This window comes from Rattus norvegicus, chromosome 6 (assembly GCF_021556685.1).
Source record: "Rattus norvegicus strain SHRSP/BbbUtx chromosome 6, alternate assembly SHRSP_T2T, whole genome shotgun sequence".
Lineage (NCBI taxonomy): Eukaryota > Metazoa > Chordata > Mammalia > Rodentia > Muridae > Rattus > Rattus norvegicus.
In genome coordinates, this window is record NC_141539.1 from 13,310,043 (window position 1) to 13,329,151 (window position 19,109).

At 42.8% G+C, this 19,109-nt stretch overlaps 1 protein-coding gene across 1 annotated transcript; it reads left to right on the forward strand.

The window, feature by feature from the left end:
• Window positions 1-5,613: 5,613 nt before the first annotated feature.
• On the forward strand, window positions 5,614-18,268 carry Calm2 (calmodulin 2). Its single transcript, NM_017326.3, has 5 exons — window positions 5,614-5,688; window positions 10,635-10,665; window positions 15,895-16,145; window positions 16,588-16,723; window positions 17,646-18,268. The coding sequence occupies exons 1-5, from the start codon at window positions 5,686-5,688 to the stop codon at window positions 17,672-17,674; spliced, it is 450 nt and encodes a 149-aa protein (NP_059022.1). The 5' UTR covers window positions 5,614-5,685; the 3' UTR covers window positions 17,675-18,268.
• The last annotated feature ends 841 nt before the right edge of the window (window positions 18,269-19,109 follow it).

A 19,109-nucleotide genomic window follows, 5' to 3' on the forward strand; every position in this document is an offset into this window, starting at 1 on the left:
TTTGCTGCCAGTGACATAACAAAATCACTCATTTTCTGTGCAATTGTTCAGAGAATGAAAGCACAGTTTGTTTAAGCTTAATTATCCGGTGGTTGGCTGCTTTGATTCCCCCCCCCGCCCCGGCTGCTTTGATTCTTAATTTCACGATGCTAATATATTCTCTAAATAAGACTAGACACAAAAACAATTAAAACACCAATTTAAAAATAACATCTCACGCGATGACAAAACTCAAACCAAACAAAGCAAACAACAATGATGACGACAACAAAGACAAAAACCCTGGGAAAGGTGGGGTGGGGTGGTGCATGCCTTTGATTCCAGGACTCCCAGCACTTCTGAGGCAGGAGGATCTCTGTGAGTCTGAGGCCAGCCTGTTCTACATAGCAAGATCCAGGACAGCCAGAGGTACAAAGTGGGACCCTGTCCAAGAAAAATAAAGAGGGGGAGGGGTGTACACAATTGTATCTGGCAAATTTGTTTTGTTTGAAACTACTTTGTTGGTTAGCATACAAAGTGATTCCTCTGTGTGTGAGTAAATGTGTCTCTGTGTGTCCCTGTCACTCTGCCCTTTTCTTTGTGGCTCATGCTTCAGTTGGGTGGCCTGACCAGTGAATGTCCAGGGTCTGCTTGTCTCTGCCTCCTAATCCTGGGGTCATAGGCATCATGGTCTTAGGAAAAGTGATGGTTTTCATTTTGGCATCTTCATACACATGATATTATACTTTATCTTTTTTTTTCTTTTTTTCTTTTTCGGAGCTGGGGACCGAACCCAGGGCCTTGCACTTGCTAGGCAAGTGCTCTACCACTGAGCTGAATCCCCAACCCCTATTATACTTTATCTTAATCATCCTTCTCCACAGTTCCCTCCCATTTCTCCTGCTCCCTCCCTCTCCCGCTGGTCCCTTTCTTCCTCCCAGTGACTCCCACATGAGCTTTGTTACTTTCTATTATTGTCTTCCCTCTGTCCCCATCACCCCCTCCACCCTCTTAAAATCCCTTCTTCATTTCTCATTCATCTGCATTTAAAAGATATTTTGAGAAAATGATTATTTCTCTTTGGGCTCATGAGGCAGGGCTGGTGGAGTTAGAAAAACATTGTAGGGATGGGGGAGTCAGCCTTGCTTGGGCCAAGTGAGCCAGCATTGAGTAGAAAGAAAACAGAGCAACAGTAGCAAAGACAGGCACAAACACACGGATGTTTTACAGGGAGTGACGGGGGAGAGGGGCTCTGGGGAAACCAGAAAAGACAGGCCAGACTGGAAGGTGATGACTTTGGTTTGGGATATGGTTGTTTTAGGACCCCCAGGAGCAGAGGACAGAAGCGTTTTCAAGATTTCCAGATAGGGCCTACCTTGTGAAGGTCCTCCTGTAGACACCCCCTCCCACAGGACCAAGGGGGACTTTCCTACCTAGATCAAACCCCAGCATACACACCTTCGAGGCTACTCTGTTTCCCCAGGACCAGAGAATTCCTGGCTCAGATGACCAACCAGTAGGCTCTTTCTTCAGCCTACTCTCTGAGGGATGCACATTTGCTCCAAAGATAATGGGTGCTGGGTGTGGCAATGACCACACCTCCCATTCTGTTGTCCTTTCTCAGGGGGCCTAAAGCGCCCCTCTCCCCGTCCCACCTCTAGCCACATTCCTGTGTACTATGAGTTGGATAGGCTTGCTGAACACTGACACGTGGACATTTAACCCCCAAGTCCATGTTACTACTTCAGGAAGTAGACAGTATTAGATCAGATCAGGATGCATTTAGTGGTTCTATAAGAAGATAGGAACAAACAAGTGTGCATGGCCTACGTCACCAGGAGAAGCCCCACCACGTTATGAGGAAGCCAGAAGGTCCTTATACCATGTTATAACCATGTTCTCAGACTTCCAGCTCTGCAACTGTGAGATGAACTCAAATTCCTTATATTTTACTTGATCTATCTGTTGGATCAACAGAAAATGCATAAGTTATTAAGCATGACACTGTGTAGAGAGTGCCTCCCTCCCTCGCCTGTCAGTTTATCGAGGTGTGTCTAATAGGCTATTGGTATTTATTCAGTCTTTCTTTTTTCTTTCTGGAGCTGAGGACCAAACGGTGCTCTACTACTAAGCTAAATTCCCAGCCCATATTGATATTTATTGAATGAGTGGTCAAAGCTTTTAGGTTGATCAAACACCCCAATTTTCCCTGGAAGTGTTTGGTTTTAACATGGAATGTTGAACATCTCAGAAAATCCATCAGTTCTAAGCAACTCAATTGGAAAAGCACCCTGAAGTAATATTCAAAACATTTTTGATGATCAAATAAAAGAATAGCAGTGTGTGGACATCAAATTAGAAGGCCCTCAACTTTTCCCATCTCAGCATAAGCCTTTAAGGTAATGGCTTCACTTCCTACACTCTTCAACCCTCACTGAGCTGAGAATGTGGTAGAAAAACTATGATCTGGCTGGATTCCTGTCTGTTAGCAGTCAGGTTTTTGGGGTGTGTGTGTGTGTGTGTGTGTGTGTGTGTGTGTGTGCTGGTGTGTGTGCCCTCTTGCACACATGAGTACCTGTGCTTGCAGAGGCCAGAAGAGGGCACTGGCTTTTCTGTAGTTGGAGGTGTAGGCAGCTCAACATGGGTGCTGGGAACTAAACTCTAGTCCTCTGAAAGAACAGCTAGATAGAGCTCTTAATTGTCGTGTCATCTCTCCAGCCGTGGACTAGATCATAAGTATTCTGTAACAGCTCACGTGTGGCAGGCACAGTATTCAAAGCAACAGTATTCAAGAGTTGGGACCTTTGGTGGTGATTGGATTGGGAGGGCTCTGACTTCATGGATAGATGAATTCATTCACGGCCTCATGGATTAATGGTTTTGGGAGCGGGGAGGGGCCTGGTTATAAAAGCAAGTTCTTTTTGCTTCTTGGAGGCTAAGAGTTTGGTTCTTTCTCCTGCTGCCCCCAGGATGCTCTCCTCCACTAACAGCCTGAACATGACACGGACATGACTGTGAAGCCATAGCAGCAGCAGCAGCAGCAGCAGCAGCAGCAGCAGCGGGAGCAGCAGTGGCAGCGGCCATGACTCTAAGTTGAGGCGTTTTGTCACGGTGATGGAAAGTTAACTGTCACATCATCTCAGCCCTGCTTTGCCTCATTAAAGGGAAAACAGCTTAACGTTCTCAGCTAGGTTCCATCTGAACCACGGACGAAGATAACTTCTGTCCTACCTTCCCAATTCCATTCTAGATCATAGAAGAGAAGTTGACGTATTACATATGATCAGTGTCCTGGAAAAAGTAGGACTTAATTTTTTTTTTAATTTATTGAGGAACCCATAGACTATATTCAAGGATGACATTACGGTTTGTTTGTTCTTGTTTTTGCCTTATTAACTAGCAAAACTGGCTAAAAGAGAGAAGCTGGGGAAAGGAAGTTATCCAATGATAGGACTGGTGTTATCTCAATTCAGAAAATGAGGAAGCAGCAGCAGAGGGGAAGTTCATTCTTATTTTTTCCCAAGACGGACAAAGGTAACAAACTCTAAGATCTCACGGTGGGAATCGGACAGAGAAAAGATGTGTTCAAGGCTCATGGCCATCCCTGACTTGCTTTTCACTGACAACTGCCTGGGTTAGGCTGAGCCCTCTGTCATACTTCAGAAGACAAGGGCTCTATAAATAAATTGACTTGGAACCATCTCAAATACACACAAACCACAATGGCTTTCAATGTAAACCTTGACTTTTCTTTCTCTTCTTGAGAGGTCAGCAAGGAAGATTACGCAAGAGAGGCTTTACCAAAATCCAACCTAGGGAATCTGGAAGAACTTTCCTGTATCCTCTATTTTTAAAAATTATTTCTTTGTACTTGCTACCCAGTGCCGCCGCACTTCTCTAGGCACAGATCTGTGCTGATCATGCATTATACACCAATCCTCTTAAAAATTCCTTCCCTAGAGGAGGCAATTATTCATTTTGTCAATTTCCCACCATTAAAAGTTTCATATGTAAAATCACTGCATGCTAATGGGGTACTGTGTAAAGAGAATATTTTTAGTGAGTCAGCTGAAAGAAAAAAAAATCATTAGTAGGTCTTCCATTTGAAGATCCGAGAGGAATCACAGATTTCTGAGGTATACCTTGGAAAACCTTGGAATTTACCAGAATGCAGTGCACTGGAACGGTGGCCTCAGGTTCTTGAGTAGAGGTGCCCATTTTAAAGTAATATTTTCACTTGATGTTTATCTCATTTGTAGGATAAGGTTAATTAACTCCCCCCACCCCTTTCAAAATTATCAAGGCACCACAATGGCAAAGATAATGGAAACAGAAATCTGAGGTGGGCTTTTTGTTTTGTTTTGTTTTCCCATTGAGTGGGCATCCGTTTGAAAGGGTGTGGACTTTGTCAGTGCTAATTAGAAGGCCGCTTAATGTCTGGTTTGCATGATTGAAAGAGGTCCCAGCACTGGCTTCATTACAAGATATGTTCAAAGGTGTGAGGGAATGTCTAATTTAGGTAAAGGAGGTTAAATCCGACTGAAGCTTTCCGAGTGGGTGCAGATAGCTGTTAGCTTCGAGATGTTCTTGCCAAACAGGAAAGTATCGTGAAAGGCAGGCTTCTTCTCAAAAGTTGGTTTCATCTTGGCTTGCTTTTTTTAAAATGCTGCTCGTTTCGAGGGTCTGCATGGTGGTGCTCTTTCCACTGGGAAGTTCGTCTCTGACTTCACCATCTTCATAATTCTTTCTGGGCCGTGGTTGTTCCATCAGTCTTGTTTGGGTACCAAATTTTGAGGATTAAGTCCTCATTTCCTTAACCTCCATCATCCTTTTCTGGTCGTCTACTTTGGGTTTTCAACAGCACATACTCTGATACCGTAGGTTTGAATACCTTTCAGATAACTTACTGCTAGGCAAGAAAAGTAAAGGGGAAGCATAAACGGAAGCCCCTTTCTGATTAGTCTGTCAGCTGAGCTGCACCATGAAATGAAAAACGACTGGTCTCCCTGATGCAGCAACTGGGCGCGGGGTGGGCGTTTACTGGGGGTGGGGGTCCTTCAGTTCTATTTTTTTATTGGCTTATGTTGTTTTTGTCGAAACCTCCATACGGGGCGGGAAGGTAAGTGTGTGCGTGTGCCTGTGGCAGGGAGAACGGATGGAAGAAGGTCCTCCAGCCAAGCGCAAAGAGAGCCACGCTGCCTCCTGGCGCAGTTGCCAGGACAGCCCGGCGCGAGCAGCAACGGCAGAAGCCGCACCGCGTTCCGGCTGAGAGCAAGTGACGCATTGCAGGTACAAACCAGCCAATCAGCAGCTAGCTCAACGGCGTTCGCAGTGTCCATCTCCACCGCGGTGCTCCTCCGCGCCGCAAAGTAGCGCCCCCCAGGCGCGGTTCCCCCGGCCTTTTAACGGCTTGCCTGGGAGTGAAACCCACTTACGTCACCCGTCCCCTGCTCCCCTTTATCTCTTGCCTGTCTGACCGGTGACTGCGGAGAAAAGGGTCTCCCGGAGTGGAGGGGGGCACACGGGGCTGGCCGGGACTCGTTCGCTATGTTCCGTTATCTGTCGTGAGGCGGAGGGATCTGGCGGAGGGAGGCGGAGGGAGGTGTTTATGAGGAGCTGGGGGCGGAGGAGGAGAATTAGTCCGAGTGGAGCGAGCGAGTCGAGTGGTTGTCTGTTCTGGTCTCGGAAACCGGTAGCCCTTGCAGCATGGTGAGTGCGTAGCCGAGCGGCCGGCGGCGCCGGTGGGGGAAAGATGCCGAAGCGGACTGACTAAAGAGGGGGACCTGCCCGCGCTGACCCTCGAGGAGCCGTCTTCCCCAGAGGGATGGCACCAAAAAGGCCAGGAGGCCCCCGCGACGGTCATGTCGCAGGTGTCCCCCACCCAGGTCATCTTGGGTTCCCTTAGATGAGTCGGGGGACGGCTGCGGAGCTTGGCCGGGGGAAGATGGATCAGGGGTGAGGGGCGGTGTGGTCGGTCGGGAGAGCAAGCGCGGGGCGCCGCGGCTGAGGCGGCGCTAAAGGTCAGCCCTGGGGCCGGATTCAAACCGCCGCCAACGGCCACGGCTAAGCGCGGGCGCCAGGAAGCGCCTTTGTCCGCCCGGCAGCCATGCGCGGGGGGTGGGGTGAGGAGGAGCGCGGGGCCCCGGGGCGAGCGGGCGCCGTTAGCCCGCATCCCCGCGAGGCGAGGTAAGCCAGCCGGCCCGGGGCGCGCCCTGTGCGTCCTGCCGGTGCGGGAAGCAGGCGCTGGGGGTGGGGTGGGCGCGCGGGGCCCGGAGCCGCCGCCCGACGCTGCTCGGCTCGCGCCCCAGCTGCTGCGCTGGCACCTGCAGGACTGCGGAGGTCTGGGCGGCCCGCGGCGCTGCGGGGATGGGCGGGGGAGGGGACCCTAGCAGTTCCCCCATCCCCCTCCGCGCAGTGCTGCTTGTTCCACTCCATCTGGTGCTGTCTTCCACTACCCAGACTGGATGCTTAATTTCTTTCTTTTTTTTTAATCGCTGAAGAATACAAGCTTTATGCTGGAAGTCGGGCGCTTTCTCCAAATACAGTTTATAAAGGGAAAGCAATCGCCTTCAGTTAGGGTCTCAAAGACTTTTTCTGCCCACAGCGAAAGCAAGCCAGTGAAAGTAGCAATTAAGGGGCGGGTCGCTAAATTCTTGAGTACTCAGGTGCACTCCTGTTCACCTCTACCACACGCAGCGTTCCTTGAACGCTTGTGTTTGTGTTTCTTGTATTTCGGTGTAGGAGTTGCCATCCCATCTTAGTTATTAGATCTACAGTTCATTTATACAGTATTGGCTGTCAGAAACTGTGCACTTAAAGGGTGTATAAGAGAGGAGATTTCAGAGAGATTTTTTTTCTTAAATAAGAGACTCCTCGTGTTTCCTGTAAAAGAATGAGGACAGTAATTTGCACTACTTACTTTACTCCTTTGCCAAATGGTTACAGCAATGGGTGTGTCTAGGAGGCAAGGTGACATCTTAAACAGTAGTTGGGAATCCCTGCCAACTGAAACCTCCAGCCTGCTTGGGTGTGGGGAGAGTTCACCTTGGAGAGAGCTAGCATTCATTTAACTTTGGTGAATCTTTGTGTTTTGATAAGTATTTTTTTAACTAATGAATTTTAATATGCTGATTGAATTTGTACTTTGTAAGGTGAAACAGGATATAAATTACAGGCATGTAATTGACACTCCAAGTTATGTAGTAACTTATTTTTTTAGTTAGCAGGATAGGATTTAAATGTTTACTGGAAAATTATAATTTGTATCTTACAGTGGTTTTTCTCCCCAGTAAGTTTTTATAGTTAAATGTATCATTAATACATTGCCAATTAGTCTAGTAACTTCATAATATATAAATAAGACTTTAGATTCTGAAGACTCTGTTAAAGAGAAGAAGTTATTTAGGGACCTATGTATATATAAGAACTGATTGCGAATCTCTCGAATTTGCATGCGGCCACTGTCTTTATTGGGCTGTCATGTATTGGAAGGAATGTGCAGTGTTGACACAGATGTAAAGAGTGTGTTTAAATGAGTCTATTAAGCTGAAAGGTTTTTATTAGGCTCAAAATAAGAATTTGCTTTGGCTCCATTATAATGTAGAAACTTCTAGCTTAAGCTAGAATTTAGGCTTTTAGTCAAGGTCCTGATTTCTATCAAGTTTTGTTCCTCCACTGGCTTCTCTTTTGACTCAAGATACTTTTATAGTAAAGTGACATTCTGTCAGAATAAAGACCCCCTTTTTCCTACAGAAATAACAGATTGGTTTTGATGCATGAAAAATCCTGTAATTGTAGAAGAAATGATGAATGGAGCCTTGTGTGTGTGTAGTAGTATTTGAGGGTTGAACAGGATGAAGATGTATTTCTGTTCATTGTGAGGCCAGGATTCATAAATTTATTCAGATACACTAAATATTTTTTAAAAAGAACTTTTCAGTTCAGAGTGCAGTTTAGAAAATGCTTTAAATGTTCATGATGCCTTCAGTTCAGGTGACTTTGTAATGCAGGTTAGTTTCTAGATAAAGATCAACAGTGGTAACCCAAAATGCAGGATCTAGTTCAGTAGGTTGGGGTGGAACCTGAAAGTACACTGGAAGTCTGTGGAATGACAAGAACAGCAGGAGGGGTTACATCAATCCTTGCAGAATCGAGAATTAGTCTCTGGGGAATTAGTCTTCGCCTTATTATGATAAACATGCTAATGAGCTTGTATTTTCCCAAAAGTATAATTTCAGTTCTAAGAAAACGGCATTCTCCATAGACAAAGTAGTTGGAAAAATTGAGTGCTAGGAAGTCTTTGCTCTTGATTTTTAGGAGCTTTTATTCTAGAACTTGGTAAAGTTTATTTTAAAACCTTAAACCCTGAAGAGACAGCTTAGGGGCTAGGAGCCCTGATGCTTTTCTTGAGGACCTGGGTTCAATTCTCAGTACTCACATGGTAGCGCACAACTGTCTGTAATTCCAGTCCAGGGGTCCTACCTAACCCCTTCACACAGACATGCATGTAGACAGAATACCAAATGTACGTAATTTAGAGAAAGTCCTTAAACTCAAGAAAGAGCTTTTCATGAAGCCTTGGACGCAAAGTTAAGAGGTTTTCAAGTTACCTGGGAAACTGGTTTTTGTGTGCCTGGCTCATTGCTTGAAGGAGATCTTTATGTAGTGTTCTAAGATTACATTTGCCTGGTAACAGGGAACTGAGCTGGATGGGTGGTTTGGGGGCCTTAAGTTGTGACCCTGTAAACCAAGAATTAGAATATTCAATTATTGTTAGTCTTGTCTAACCACCACAGTTTTTCAACTCACCTGTTGAAACTAACCTCTGTGTGGTCACAGACTGATTTCCTGCTCTAATTTATAACATATATTCCTTCCGATTGCCACACTACAGTGCCCGCTACACATTTAAGCTTAGCACCTTTTTAGGCTTAATCTCACATGCTGCATTCCGTTCCCAGGGTGCTGCTAGTGCCTTCTGTGTTCAGTTTGTGCAAGTGAATTCTCTTTGCTTAGAGTTAATGTCAGCATGCTGAGAGGTTAGTCTTCTGTATGGAAATTGAGCTGTTTGGTTAATTTATATACATTGATAGCTAATCGTTAGCAGTAAGGTTGGTGTTGCAGATGGGATCTGAGAGGTTGAGTAATATGTCCAAGGTTGCACAGCTTATAAATCCATTTAAGGATTGGTATTTAGAGAGGTAGTTAGTAAATGATAGCTTTTCTTTTTAAACTTATGGTCTTGTGCACTTGAACATAACTGGCATTTCAATTTTAAGTCTACTAACTTGGCTTTTTTCTCTCCTTAGTACTAGGAATTGGACCCAGGACTTAACCATGGTTGGCAAACACTATTGATGAGCCTACATCCCTGGCTCTTATTTTGTTTCATTATAAAGAGAAATTAACTGATTGTGATTAAATTGGATATTGCTTTTTAAGTTAAGATCTTGCTGTGTTGCCCAGACTGGCCTTCAATTAATGGCCATATTGCAATGGATCAGCTCCATTGCTGAGAAGAGCAGTTGTCTTTCGGGTCCCTTTTCACATCCTTATGCTGTGCCCTAGAGAAGTACACAAGGCCAGTGCCCTTCCCCAGAGATAGTTCACTTTAAACATGAGGGATCAGACTGCTTTTCTTGCCTCAGTAAGAGAGTGGATTTAACCATGGCATATTTAACCCCATGTTGTTAAGGATTTTGTTACGTTATTTTTGTTTATCGAGATGCTATCTCACTGTGTACCTCTGTCTGTCTTGGAGCTTGCTATGTGCACCAGATTGACCTGGAATTCAGAGATGGTCCTGCCTCTGCCTCCCAAGTGCTTAAAGGCAGTGCTACTATACCTGACTTCTTGGTGGGTTTTCAAGTTAGTTTGGCAGTGCCCCTCAGAACCAGGTAACAACAGTTAGATGAGATGCATGTACTAATGAGCAGTAAATATTCACAGGTGCAGGCTGTAACAGCAAGAAACCTGTTTTTGTTTTTAGCACGCTGTGTTTTTTGCATTTGCCCATTTGCCAGGTGAGTAGCAGGACTTGAGTAGTGCTTCTCACCCCTTCTCAGGTTTGGGAAATCAATTTTGTCAGGATCTAAAATTTAACCATTTATGGACTGACTTTTCAATTTGAGATTCATAAATCATTGAGTGGCAATTTTTAGTAATTTGATTTTTAAAAACAGCTATGGGTGCTCAGTTTCATTTGGGTAATCGATGTTGGAAGGTTTAATCCCAGAATTTGGGAGGCAGAGGCAGGAGGATCTCTTGAGTTTGAGGCCAATCTGGTCTGTAGAGCTAGTTACAAGAGAGCCAAAGCTACACAGAGAAACCCTGTCTCTGAGAGACAGAGACAGAAAAACAGAATTCTAATTTGAAAAGGAAGCTGATTTTACTGGATATATTTTTGTGTATACATTACAGGTTTTTTGAAAGTTTAAAATCATCCTGAAGTATTTGGCATAATCTTGGAGTCAAGTTTGCTTAGCTACGTGGTTAAATCAATGTGTCCACATTCTGCCTGCCCATAGTGTTCTGGGCTCATTGAACTGAATGTAGCTCGTAGCATACTGTGAACCTTGACAGTTCTAAACTTGTTTCTGTAACTGCTAATCTACATACTTAGAAGTCATTAATCCACCTTTTTGTTCTCTTTGTAGGCTGACCAACTGACTGAAGAGCAGATCGCAGGTAAATACTCTGCTGGATTATATCTGTTGGGGTTTAAATGAAATATTTGCCTTTGATTGTGACCTGAATGGTGACAAATTGAATGTAGCATAAATACAGTTGAGCCTTTGGCAATTGGTGAATGTAAGAGCATACAAAGGGGTGTGTGTGGGGGTTGAGAATAAGTATATATCAACAGTAGGTGGTGGTTTTGTTTTGTATTTTTCATTTTTTTTATTACCATCTAAAACACATGGAACTCTAAAATCAGTTAATATAAATAATAAAGTGGGGACAAGTATATGTAAAGTAAATTAAATTGAAATGTAGAGTCAGAAAAGGGAACTTTGAATTTACACTGACTTTGCTAGTTGATTTAGTAGATAAGCAATCCCTCATCTCTACAAGACTTGTATTCTCCAAAATCCAAAACCTGAGTGGTAACATGACCCCACTCATAGAAGATTGGCCATTCTACCACATGGGTGAGGCGGTGCGTAGACAGTAAAAATGCTGTTTAAAGATTACTTCTAGTTGTGTATATACGACACAGAAATACTTTGTAATTTGAAACATATCTTGTCCCAAGCATTTCAGGTAAGCAATATTCAGTTTGTATGGTCGATTGGTGAGTAATAATTTCCCTAGAGAAAAACTTAACATATGTCACTGGTGTTCTGGTTTCTTTTCAGATTTTAGAACTCTATGAATGTTACCGTGGCAATTGAATTTTGACATTAAAAGCGGTGACAGCTATTGAACAGAACCTTTTAGGAGAAATACATGAAATTAATGCATAAAACTTGTTTTTAGTGGTATCATTTACCTGTTAGGACTTTTGGTTTTCTTGTGATATTTTGAGATGATCATCTGATTCTAAACTGTGGGCGCTTGCCAGTTGTGTTCTCTGTTTCCGAATACAAGGTCCTGCTGTAAAGTACTGACTGGCCTTGAACTCATTTAATTGCGTAGCCTCCTTGAGTGCATCACCACTGTGCGTGGCCTCCTAAGACTTACCACAGTCTAACTTTCCATTTCCTCAGTAATTCAGAGGCATTTGATAAATGTCCCAATGGTTTAGTTTGTTTTTTTTTTTTTTCCTCTTCCCCTGTGGTGCTGGAGATTGAACTGAGGGCCTTATGTGCACGCCAGTCAAATGCTCTGTTTCTGAGTTCTGTCCCTAGCATGTGACTTTCTGAGACAGCGACTGTGTAGCTCAGGTTGGTCTTGAGCATCCTGTGAAGGACAAGCTGATTTGCAATTTATGGCCCTTCTACCTTCCCTTCCCCTCCCGAATGCTCTAGCTGCTCTACTCCCTGAGCACTTAGGCTCCACTCTATCACCCATTTGAAAGCAAGTCTACCTGCAAATCCTGCAAATCTACGGAAGCCTAGAGACTCAGAAATCAGCAGTCCTCAAATATTTTGATGACAATATAAAGGAAAGGGCTACTAGATTAAGGACCAAATTTAAACAGGTTGTTTTTTTTTTTTTTTTTAACTAATTTTGTAGGTTGATAAGGTCTATCTGACTGTATGTTGAGGTAATGAGGCAGAGCTTTGAATCTTTTGTAGAGTTGCACTGGCTTGTTGTGTTGAATAGTCACAGCCAGCTTTAGTTACACCTTAGGTTACCAAGAATTTCTTTTTCCTCAGTTATTTTCATGTATTTTCCCACCTTTGGGAGACTGGGTTGGGCTAATACTTCCTTCCTTTCTGAAACTTAATTGACTCTCATGTATCTGCTTTTTGTTTCTCAATGTTTCTGGTCAAATATTGGTCTCTCCTGCTCACAACAGACATTTCAGGGTAGAAAATGTATTGATATAAGGTTTCTATGTTGCCAGAAAGTTGTCTTTTCAAGGTAAATTCTGGTTGGCATATATATATATGCCTATAATCCCAACATTTTTGGGGGACTGAAGCAAGGGGCTCACAAATTTGAGATCACTCCATAGCTAGATAGTTTCTATCCTAAAATCGGTTTTATAAAAGAAAAGGAGATTGGTTCTTTCTCTGTTCTGCCCTTTTCTCTAGAACAGATTTAAAGCCTGGTGCCCGCTGTGCGTTATGTACTAAGTATTTTCTGAAGGGACAACCACAGAGTGCTGCATAGTACTCAGTAACAGTGTTCTGTCCTCTCCAAGGCCCTGCTCCTAAAAGTTCAAAGTCTACCTTAAAGGCACAGTTTTTGTTTGTTTATTTTTCTTAAAGCTGGTGGTCAGTGAGATTCTGGAATCTAAAATCTACTTGTCCTTCCAGAAAGAAATGTTGACCATCTAGGGATATAGAATGGGACATTATATGACCAATTGAAGCTGTTTTTATTCTCATACTGTAATAATTACTACTATAGATTTGTTTAGAAATTCTAACAATAAATAACTTAGTCTAGAAATAAAACACTACTTGTTCTTGTGAAACAATTACTAACATTTACATTGCTTTTTTTTTCCTAAAGAACACCTTATAGCACGACATCAGTAACCAGTTAGTTCTGTTACCTTAGTTATCCTTCTGTCTGCACCTTAGTTATCCTTTCTCATTAGAAAGACTGCTGTAGAAGGTACTTTAAAATGTTATTTAAACGAAATCTACTTTAGTCTTCCACTTTAAAGGTCCAGATTGGATTAAAACATTAACCTTATTCAACTTAGAGCAGCAGTTACCCTGACTGCAGCAGGCTCGCTGTGCTCTGGGGCACTCCCCTTCCCTTTGCCATGTGATAAGTCGTCTCACTGCTTACACAGTTGTTTAACTGAAGAAATAAAACCATCAAGTCTGACTTCTAAAACTTCAGTCTTGGCATAACTAGAACAGTTTGGAGCAGGCCCTCTATGCCTACAGACGATAGCTGTGATAGTATTTCTATTGCATGTTTAGCTTTCAGCTCCTGATTTGTATTTCTGATATTATTAATGGGAATTAATTAATGCTTAGGGTAAAGTGCTCCTGAGTTTAAGTACAAAGTGTGCTGGTTTTGAAGAGCAAATGAACAGATGGATATATCCAAGTGTATGTTTTGAAATGTAGATCCTAGCTCTGACTCTTTAGCCTAAGAATAGAGTCTTGCCTGCAGTAGTGACCCCACACCTTCAATCCTAGTACTCAGGAGGCAGACTCAGGGCAGCTCTGAGTTCGAGGCCAGCCTGGTCTACAGAGGTAGTTTAAGGACTACACAGTTTAAGGGGCTACACAGAAGCCCTTGTCTCTAAATGATCAAAAAAAAGATTAAAGAGTCTTTAGTATAAGAATATAAATTTGTCCTTTGCATAATGTCATTAATTAGCTCCTTTATTTTGTACATAAATTAGCAGCCATGGCATGAATAATCTGGTGTTTGTTGTCGTTGTGTTGTTTGGAGACAAGGCCCAGGCTAGCCTCTAGATCTTGATCCTCCTGCCCCGTCCTCCCCAGTTAAGGAATTACAGGTGTACACCACTGTGACCTGGCCCATGGGTGTTTTAAACCTTTGAAATTTAGGACACATAAACTAGTGTATTATACAGTCTTAAATTTTGTTTGTAGGTGGGGAAATCCCTTGATTTGTATTGTAATTAGATTGATCTGTTTAGTACTGTGTACAAGTTATTCAATTATTGCAGTCCACTCCTAATGAAGCTTCTGATGGATAATGAATTCCTCAGGAAATGTTTAAATGGACTAGAACTGTGCATATATGTGGAGAGAGTGGATTGAGTAACCGCAGATGAGTCAGTGCAGCCGAATTCAAATAGAAGCTAACCAGGAGTTCGGTGTTCCAGAAAGGTATAGGATTTGGTAATCTGTGGGTAACTTAGGTCACAAAAGGACTCAAGTCAGAAGCCAGTTTCAATAGTAGAAGCAAAAGCGGGGACGAGGGAGCTTTGAACCAAAATACTGGTTGCAGAAGTAGAAAAACGAATCAGCATTTAGTACAGCTTTATATAGACTGGGGGATGGGGGGCAACGACTAGTTAAAGTGACTTAGTTCCTGGAGTGAGTTGCTGAGGCTTATAAAATTTACTACATTTATTATATATATTGCTTGAGGTCAATCAAGGGGAATCTATTTTATTGGCTAGTCACAAAGATGAGTCTTTGCTGTGAGTGGGCATGGACAAAGTGACCAGAGATTAAAAGGATAAAATTGGTAACTGTTGGCTATAAAAACATACAAAAAACAGAGCCATGCCAGTGTAAGGTGGGAAGGAAATTGCAATGTTCTTTTGGAGGCCAAGAGAGTTGTGAATTTTGACTTCTCATGGATTAGTTGAGCTCAAAAGTTCAGCTGGTGACTTAGGGCTTAGGTCATATCAATAGAGGGATGTTTAAAATAGCGGTGCTCTCCAACTTAAGAAAATTATAAGATTTGAGATTTTATGTTCATGAACATACTTTATGTCAGTGGACAGTCTTTAGGTGTCTAGAGGTGATGTGAAGTAGAGCTGCAAAGAGTCTTAAATCACACAGAGATAGACAGGCATTACAGACCGTTTTCATTTCTTAAACATGCCAGCTGACAGGGCAGAGCTTAACACTTAGCAGCTCATGAACTTTGGAAGCACATTTTTGTTTGTTGATAGTCTAATCTGTTTAGAAAATACTTGTTTTGTTATCCATTGGTTTGACCTTGATATTGCTTTGCTGTGCTAAGCTATGACCTTGGGAGTACCATAGTTAATTTCTTAATTTCAGTCCTGGAGAGAAAAGTTTCAACACATTTCCTGATTATCAGTTCAAATTAGAAGGAACGTGATTACAGTTTCATAAGATCTTAAAATTAAAGTCTTTAAGAATAATGTATATTTCACTTTCATAGTAAGGTTTTCAAGCTTAAAAGTTTTCTATTCAAAATTGCATTTGTCCTCCATGACCTTAGCTCTAAACGGGCATCGACAGCCTGACTCATTATTAATATCAGTATTTGATAGGTGTTCTCTCTTGCATTAGAAAAGTAGCCCCATTTAACTTTTTTTCTGGGGTTCTTGCTTTGATTTAGTGTTTTGTTGATTTTTAGACCTAGCTCTAACCTTTGAGGGAACCTCTAAACATATATTGGATTTTCCTGAGATTTTAAAACTTTCTGATAGCTTAATATGAACAGTAGTGGCTTGGTTGGCCAAAGATTGTGACGAGGTTGTTCCCACCTAATTTATTAGGAATCAGTCCCAGTGGCAGTCTGTCTGCCTTTGCTTTCTTGAAGAGTTAGTACATTTCATGGTATAAGGTGGTGTTGTTAACCTGTAGTTGGACTTTCTTTTTCTGGCAGAATTCAAAGAAGCTTTCTCCCTATTTGACAAGGACGGGGATGGGACAATAACAACCAAGGAGCTGGGGACGGTGATGCGGTCTCTGGGGCAGAACCCCACAGAAGCAGAGCTGCAGGACATGATCAATGAAGTAGATGCCGACGGTAATGGCACAATCGACTTCCCTGAATTCCTGACAATGATGGCAAGAAAAATGAAAGACACAGACAGTGAAGAAGAAATTAGAGAAGCGTTCCGTGTGTTTGATAAGGTAAAGCCGGGCCGTGTGCGTGGGCTGAGAATGTGGTGAAGCTAATAGGACCTACCCAGAGCCCGACCTAGGAACTAGCTCAGTGCAGACTTGTGTTTCAAGTCTTAGTGCAAAGGGCATATGACATTATGTGCCTTTGGAACCAGGGACAGAGTAGTGACTTTGAATATGGGAACATCCTACTTAATGACAATTACAGATCAACTAGTGTGGATACTCTTCACTTTATGTGGGGAAGAAATCCCCACCTCCACGTGCACCCCGAGACAGGTTTCTGACTGCCCTGGAACTCCTGTGGACCAGGCCGCTGCAGACTCAGAGAACCTCCTGCCTCTGCCTCCACCTGATGGGAATTTCTGGTCTGCTCTCCTAATATGAGATTGTTCCTCATTAGTAACAGGGTTCAACTATTACTCAGACGTCACCTCCCACTCTTTTGTAGGATGGCAATGGCTACATCAGTGCAGCAGAGCTTCGCCACGTGATGACAAACCTTGGAGAGAAGTTAACAGATGAAGAGGTTGATGAAATGATCAGGGAAGCAGACATCGATGGGGATGGTCAGGTAAACTACGAAGGTAAGTCATGATGCTGCCTCACTCCACTCCACACGCTGATTCTAGGATAAAATTACTGAGGGTGTTTCATAGCTAAAAATCAGCAATCTTTACCTCCCGAAATTTGGATGCTAAAATAGTTCTCACTAAACTTATGTCATTTAAAATGTCTGCCAACAAGACTACATGACTCACCTTAGAACTTTGACTGTCAGTTCTACGCCTGCACCTAGAAAATCGACATTGTAATAAGATATTAACATTTGAAAGGAACTGTACAGTTTTTGTAGAAGGTGGTGGGATAATTTGGAAAGTTTGAAATTTTACTGTGAATATTTTACTGTGAATTCCCTAAAATGAAATTAATAGACTATGTGACTAGGTTCTGTTTTTCTTTCTGACTCCAGTGTGAACAGTTCTAATTCAAAAGTACCTTGGTTACTTGAAACTCGAGGATGGCTGCCCACTTGCAGGAAGTGAGATTTTTAGAAATTGAAAGGATTCCAGGGATCAGTCTTTCCGCCTTTCACTTTTTCAGTTGTATTTTTCATGACATAACAGTTATAAGCAGCATAAGGTTAGCCTTACAAAGTAAAGACAGTTGTTCTTATACTGAGGGTACAGATTTGACTTTTGACCTAGCTGATAGAAAGTTCAAGTGTAAACTATGCCAGATAAGCTCTTCATCCTGTTGCTGGGGATTGAACTTTGGGCCTTAGCTGTGCTGGACAAGTGTTCTACCAACGAGCTACACCCACAGCCCCAACATTAATTGCATCCTATCTCATGATCTAAATTAATAGTGACTTGTGAAGATCCAACTTTGGCCGTTAACTGGCTTTCCCGTTACTGTGGTGATTGTGTAGGAAAGGGCAGTGTGGGTGTCACATTGATTTTGTCCTTTGTCACTGACTCACGGTTTTTTTGTGTTTTTTTTTTCCAGAGTTTGTACAAATGATGACAGCGAAGTGAAGACCCTGTACAGAAGGTGTTAAATTTCTTGTACAGAACTGTTAATTTGCCTTTTCTCTGTTTGTAACTTATCTGTAAAAGGTTCCCCCACTGTCAGAACATGCATGTATAGTAATTAGGACTCCATTCCTCCATGTTTCTTCCCTATCTTCTGTCATTGTCCTTCAACCTTATTTTAGAAAACTGATCAAGTACCATGTTGCATGTGGCTTCCTCTGGATATATCTAAGCCCTTCTGCACATCTACACTTAGATGGAGTTGGTCAAAGGGAACATCTGGGTTATGCCTTTTTTACAGTAGCTTTAGGAACCGTCGGCATGTTGCTGTTGAAGTGTGGAGTTGTGAGCGTGGACTGTGGACAGTCGACAGCGTGTACTAAGAGTTGCACTACTGCAAACGGGTGTTCTGTCCGGTACTCACTCGTACACTATTTTTTTGTACTGCTGGTATTGTACCAGAAACATTTTCTTTTATTGTTACTTGCTTTTTAAACTTTGTTTAGCCACTTAAGGAAGATCTGCTTATGGCACAATTTGCCTCAAATCCATTCCAAGTTGTATATTTGTTTTCCAATAAAAAAAAATGACAATTTACCCAATTGTTGCTCTGAATCTGAGTGATTACTAACTATTGCTGTCTGACATTAGGGGCAGGGTGTGGGATCACTTTCTCCATGGCGTGACTCAGTCGTGGTTTTTGAGGACTTCCTTTGTAGGAACTTACTGCCTATAAGCAAAGCCCCTTTTATAGCTGAGTGTGGTGGCACATGTCTTTAATCCCACCACTTGGGAGACAGACAGGCAGGTCTCTTGAGTTGAGGGGCCAGCCTGATGGCTGTTTTTCATAGTAAGTACCAGGCCTTCTGGACTCCACAGTGAGACCCTTTCCCCAAGGAAAAAAATAAATTAACCTTCTGTAAGGAATTGGGATATGCTAAGTATTGAACATTTACCTTCTACTATTTAAAGACTAGGTTGGTGCGGATGAGTGTTTGCCCTGTAGGTATGCCACACATGTGCCTACTGCCCTGAACGGTCAGGAGAGCACCATAGAGTTTTAGGGTTAGGTAAGCAGATATGCTGTGTTTCATATGCTTTTGCTGGTTTCAGCCATTGCTTTTTCTAATTTAGGTTCAAGGTATGGTTATCAAGGCTTTTCTGCCTTTTAAATATCTAATTCTGTAGCCAACCAGAAACAAGGTTGAAAGGGTGAGTATAGTTATTAGTTGCGTATGTGGCCCACAAGGTTTAGGGTAGTCCTGGAAGGGAGGCAGCTCATTACACATAGGTTACTGCCTTATTGCTACATAGAGGGGTGTGTGTGTGTGTGTGTGTGTGTGTGTGTGTGTGTGTGTGTGTGTGTGTGTGTGTGTGTTTAGACACTGCTAACTCTGCTCAGTCTGTGTGTGTGTGTGTGTGTGTGTGTGTGTGTGTG

Bases quoted from the DNA above. Each gene is read 5' to 3' on its own strand.
- Calm2 (NM_017326.3), top strand. The intron at 16,146-16,587 runs GTAAAGCCGGGC...ACTCTTTTGTAG, and splicing joins CGTTCCGTGTGTTTGATAAG to GATGGCAATGGCTACATCAG. The intron at 16,724-17,645 runs GTAAGTCATGAT...TTTTTTTTCCAG, and splicing joins TGGTCAGGTAAACTACGAAG to AGTTTGTACAAATGATGACA.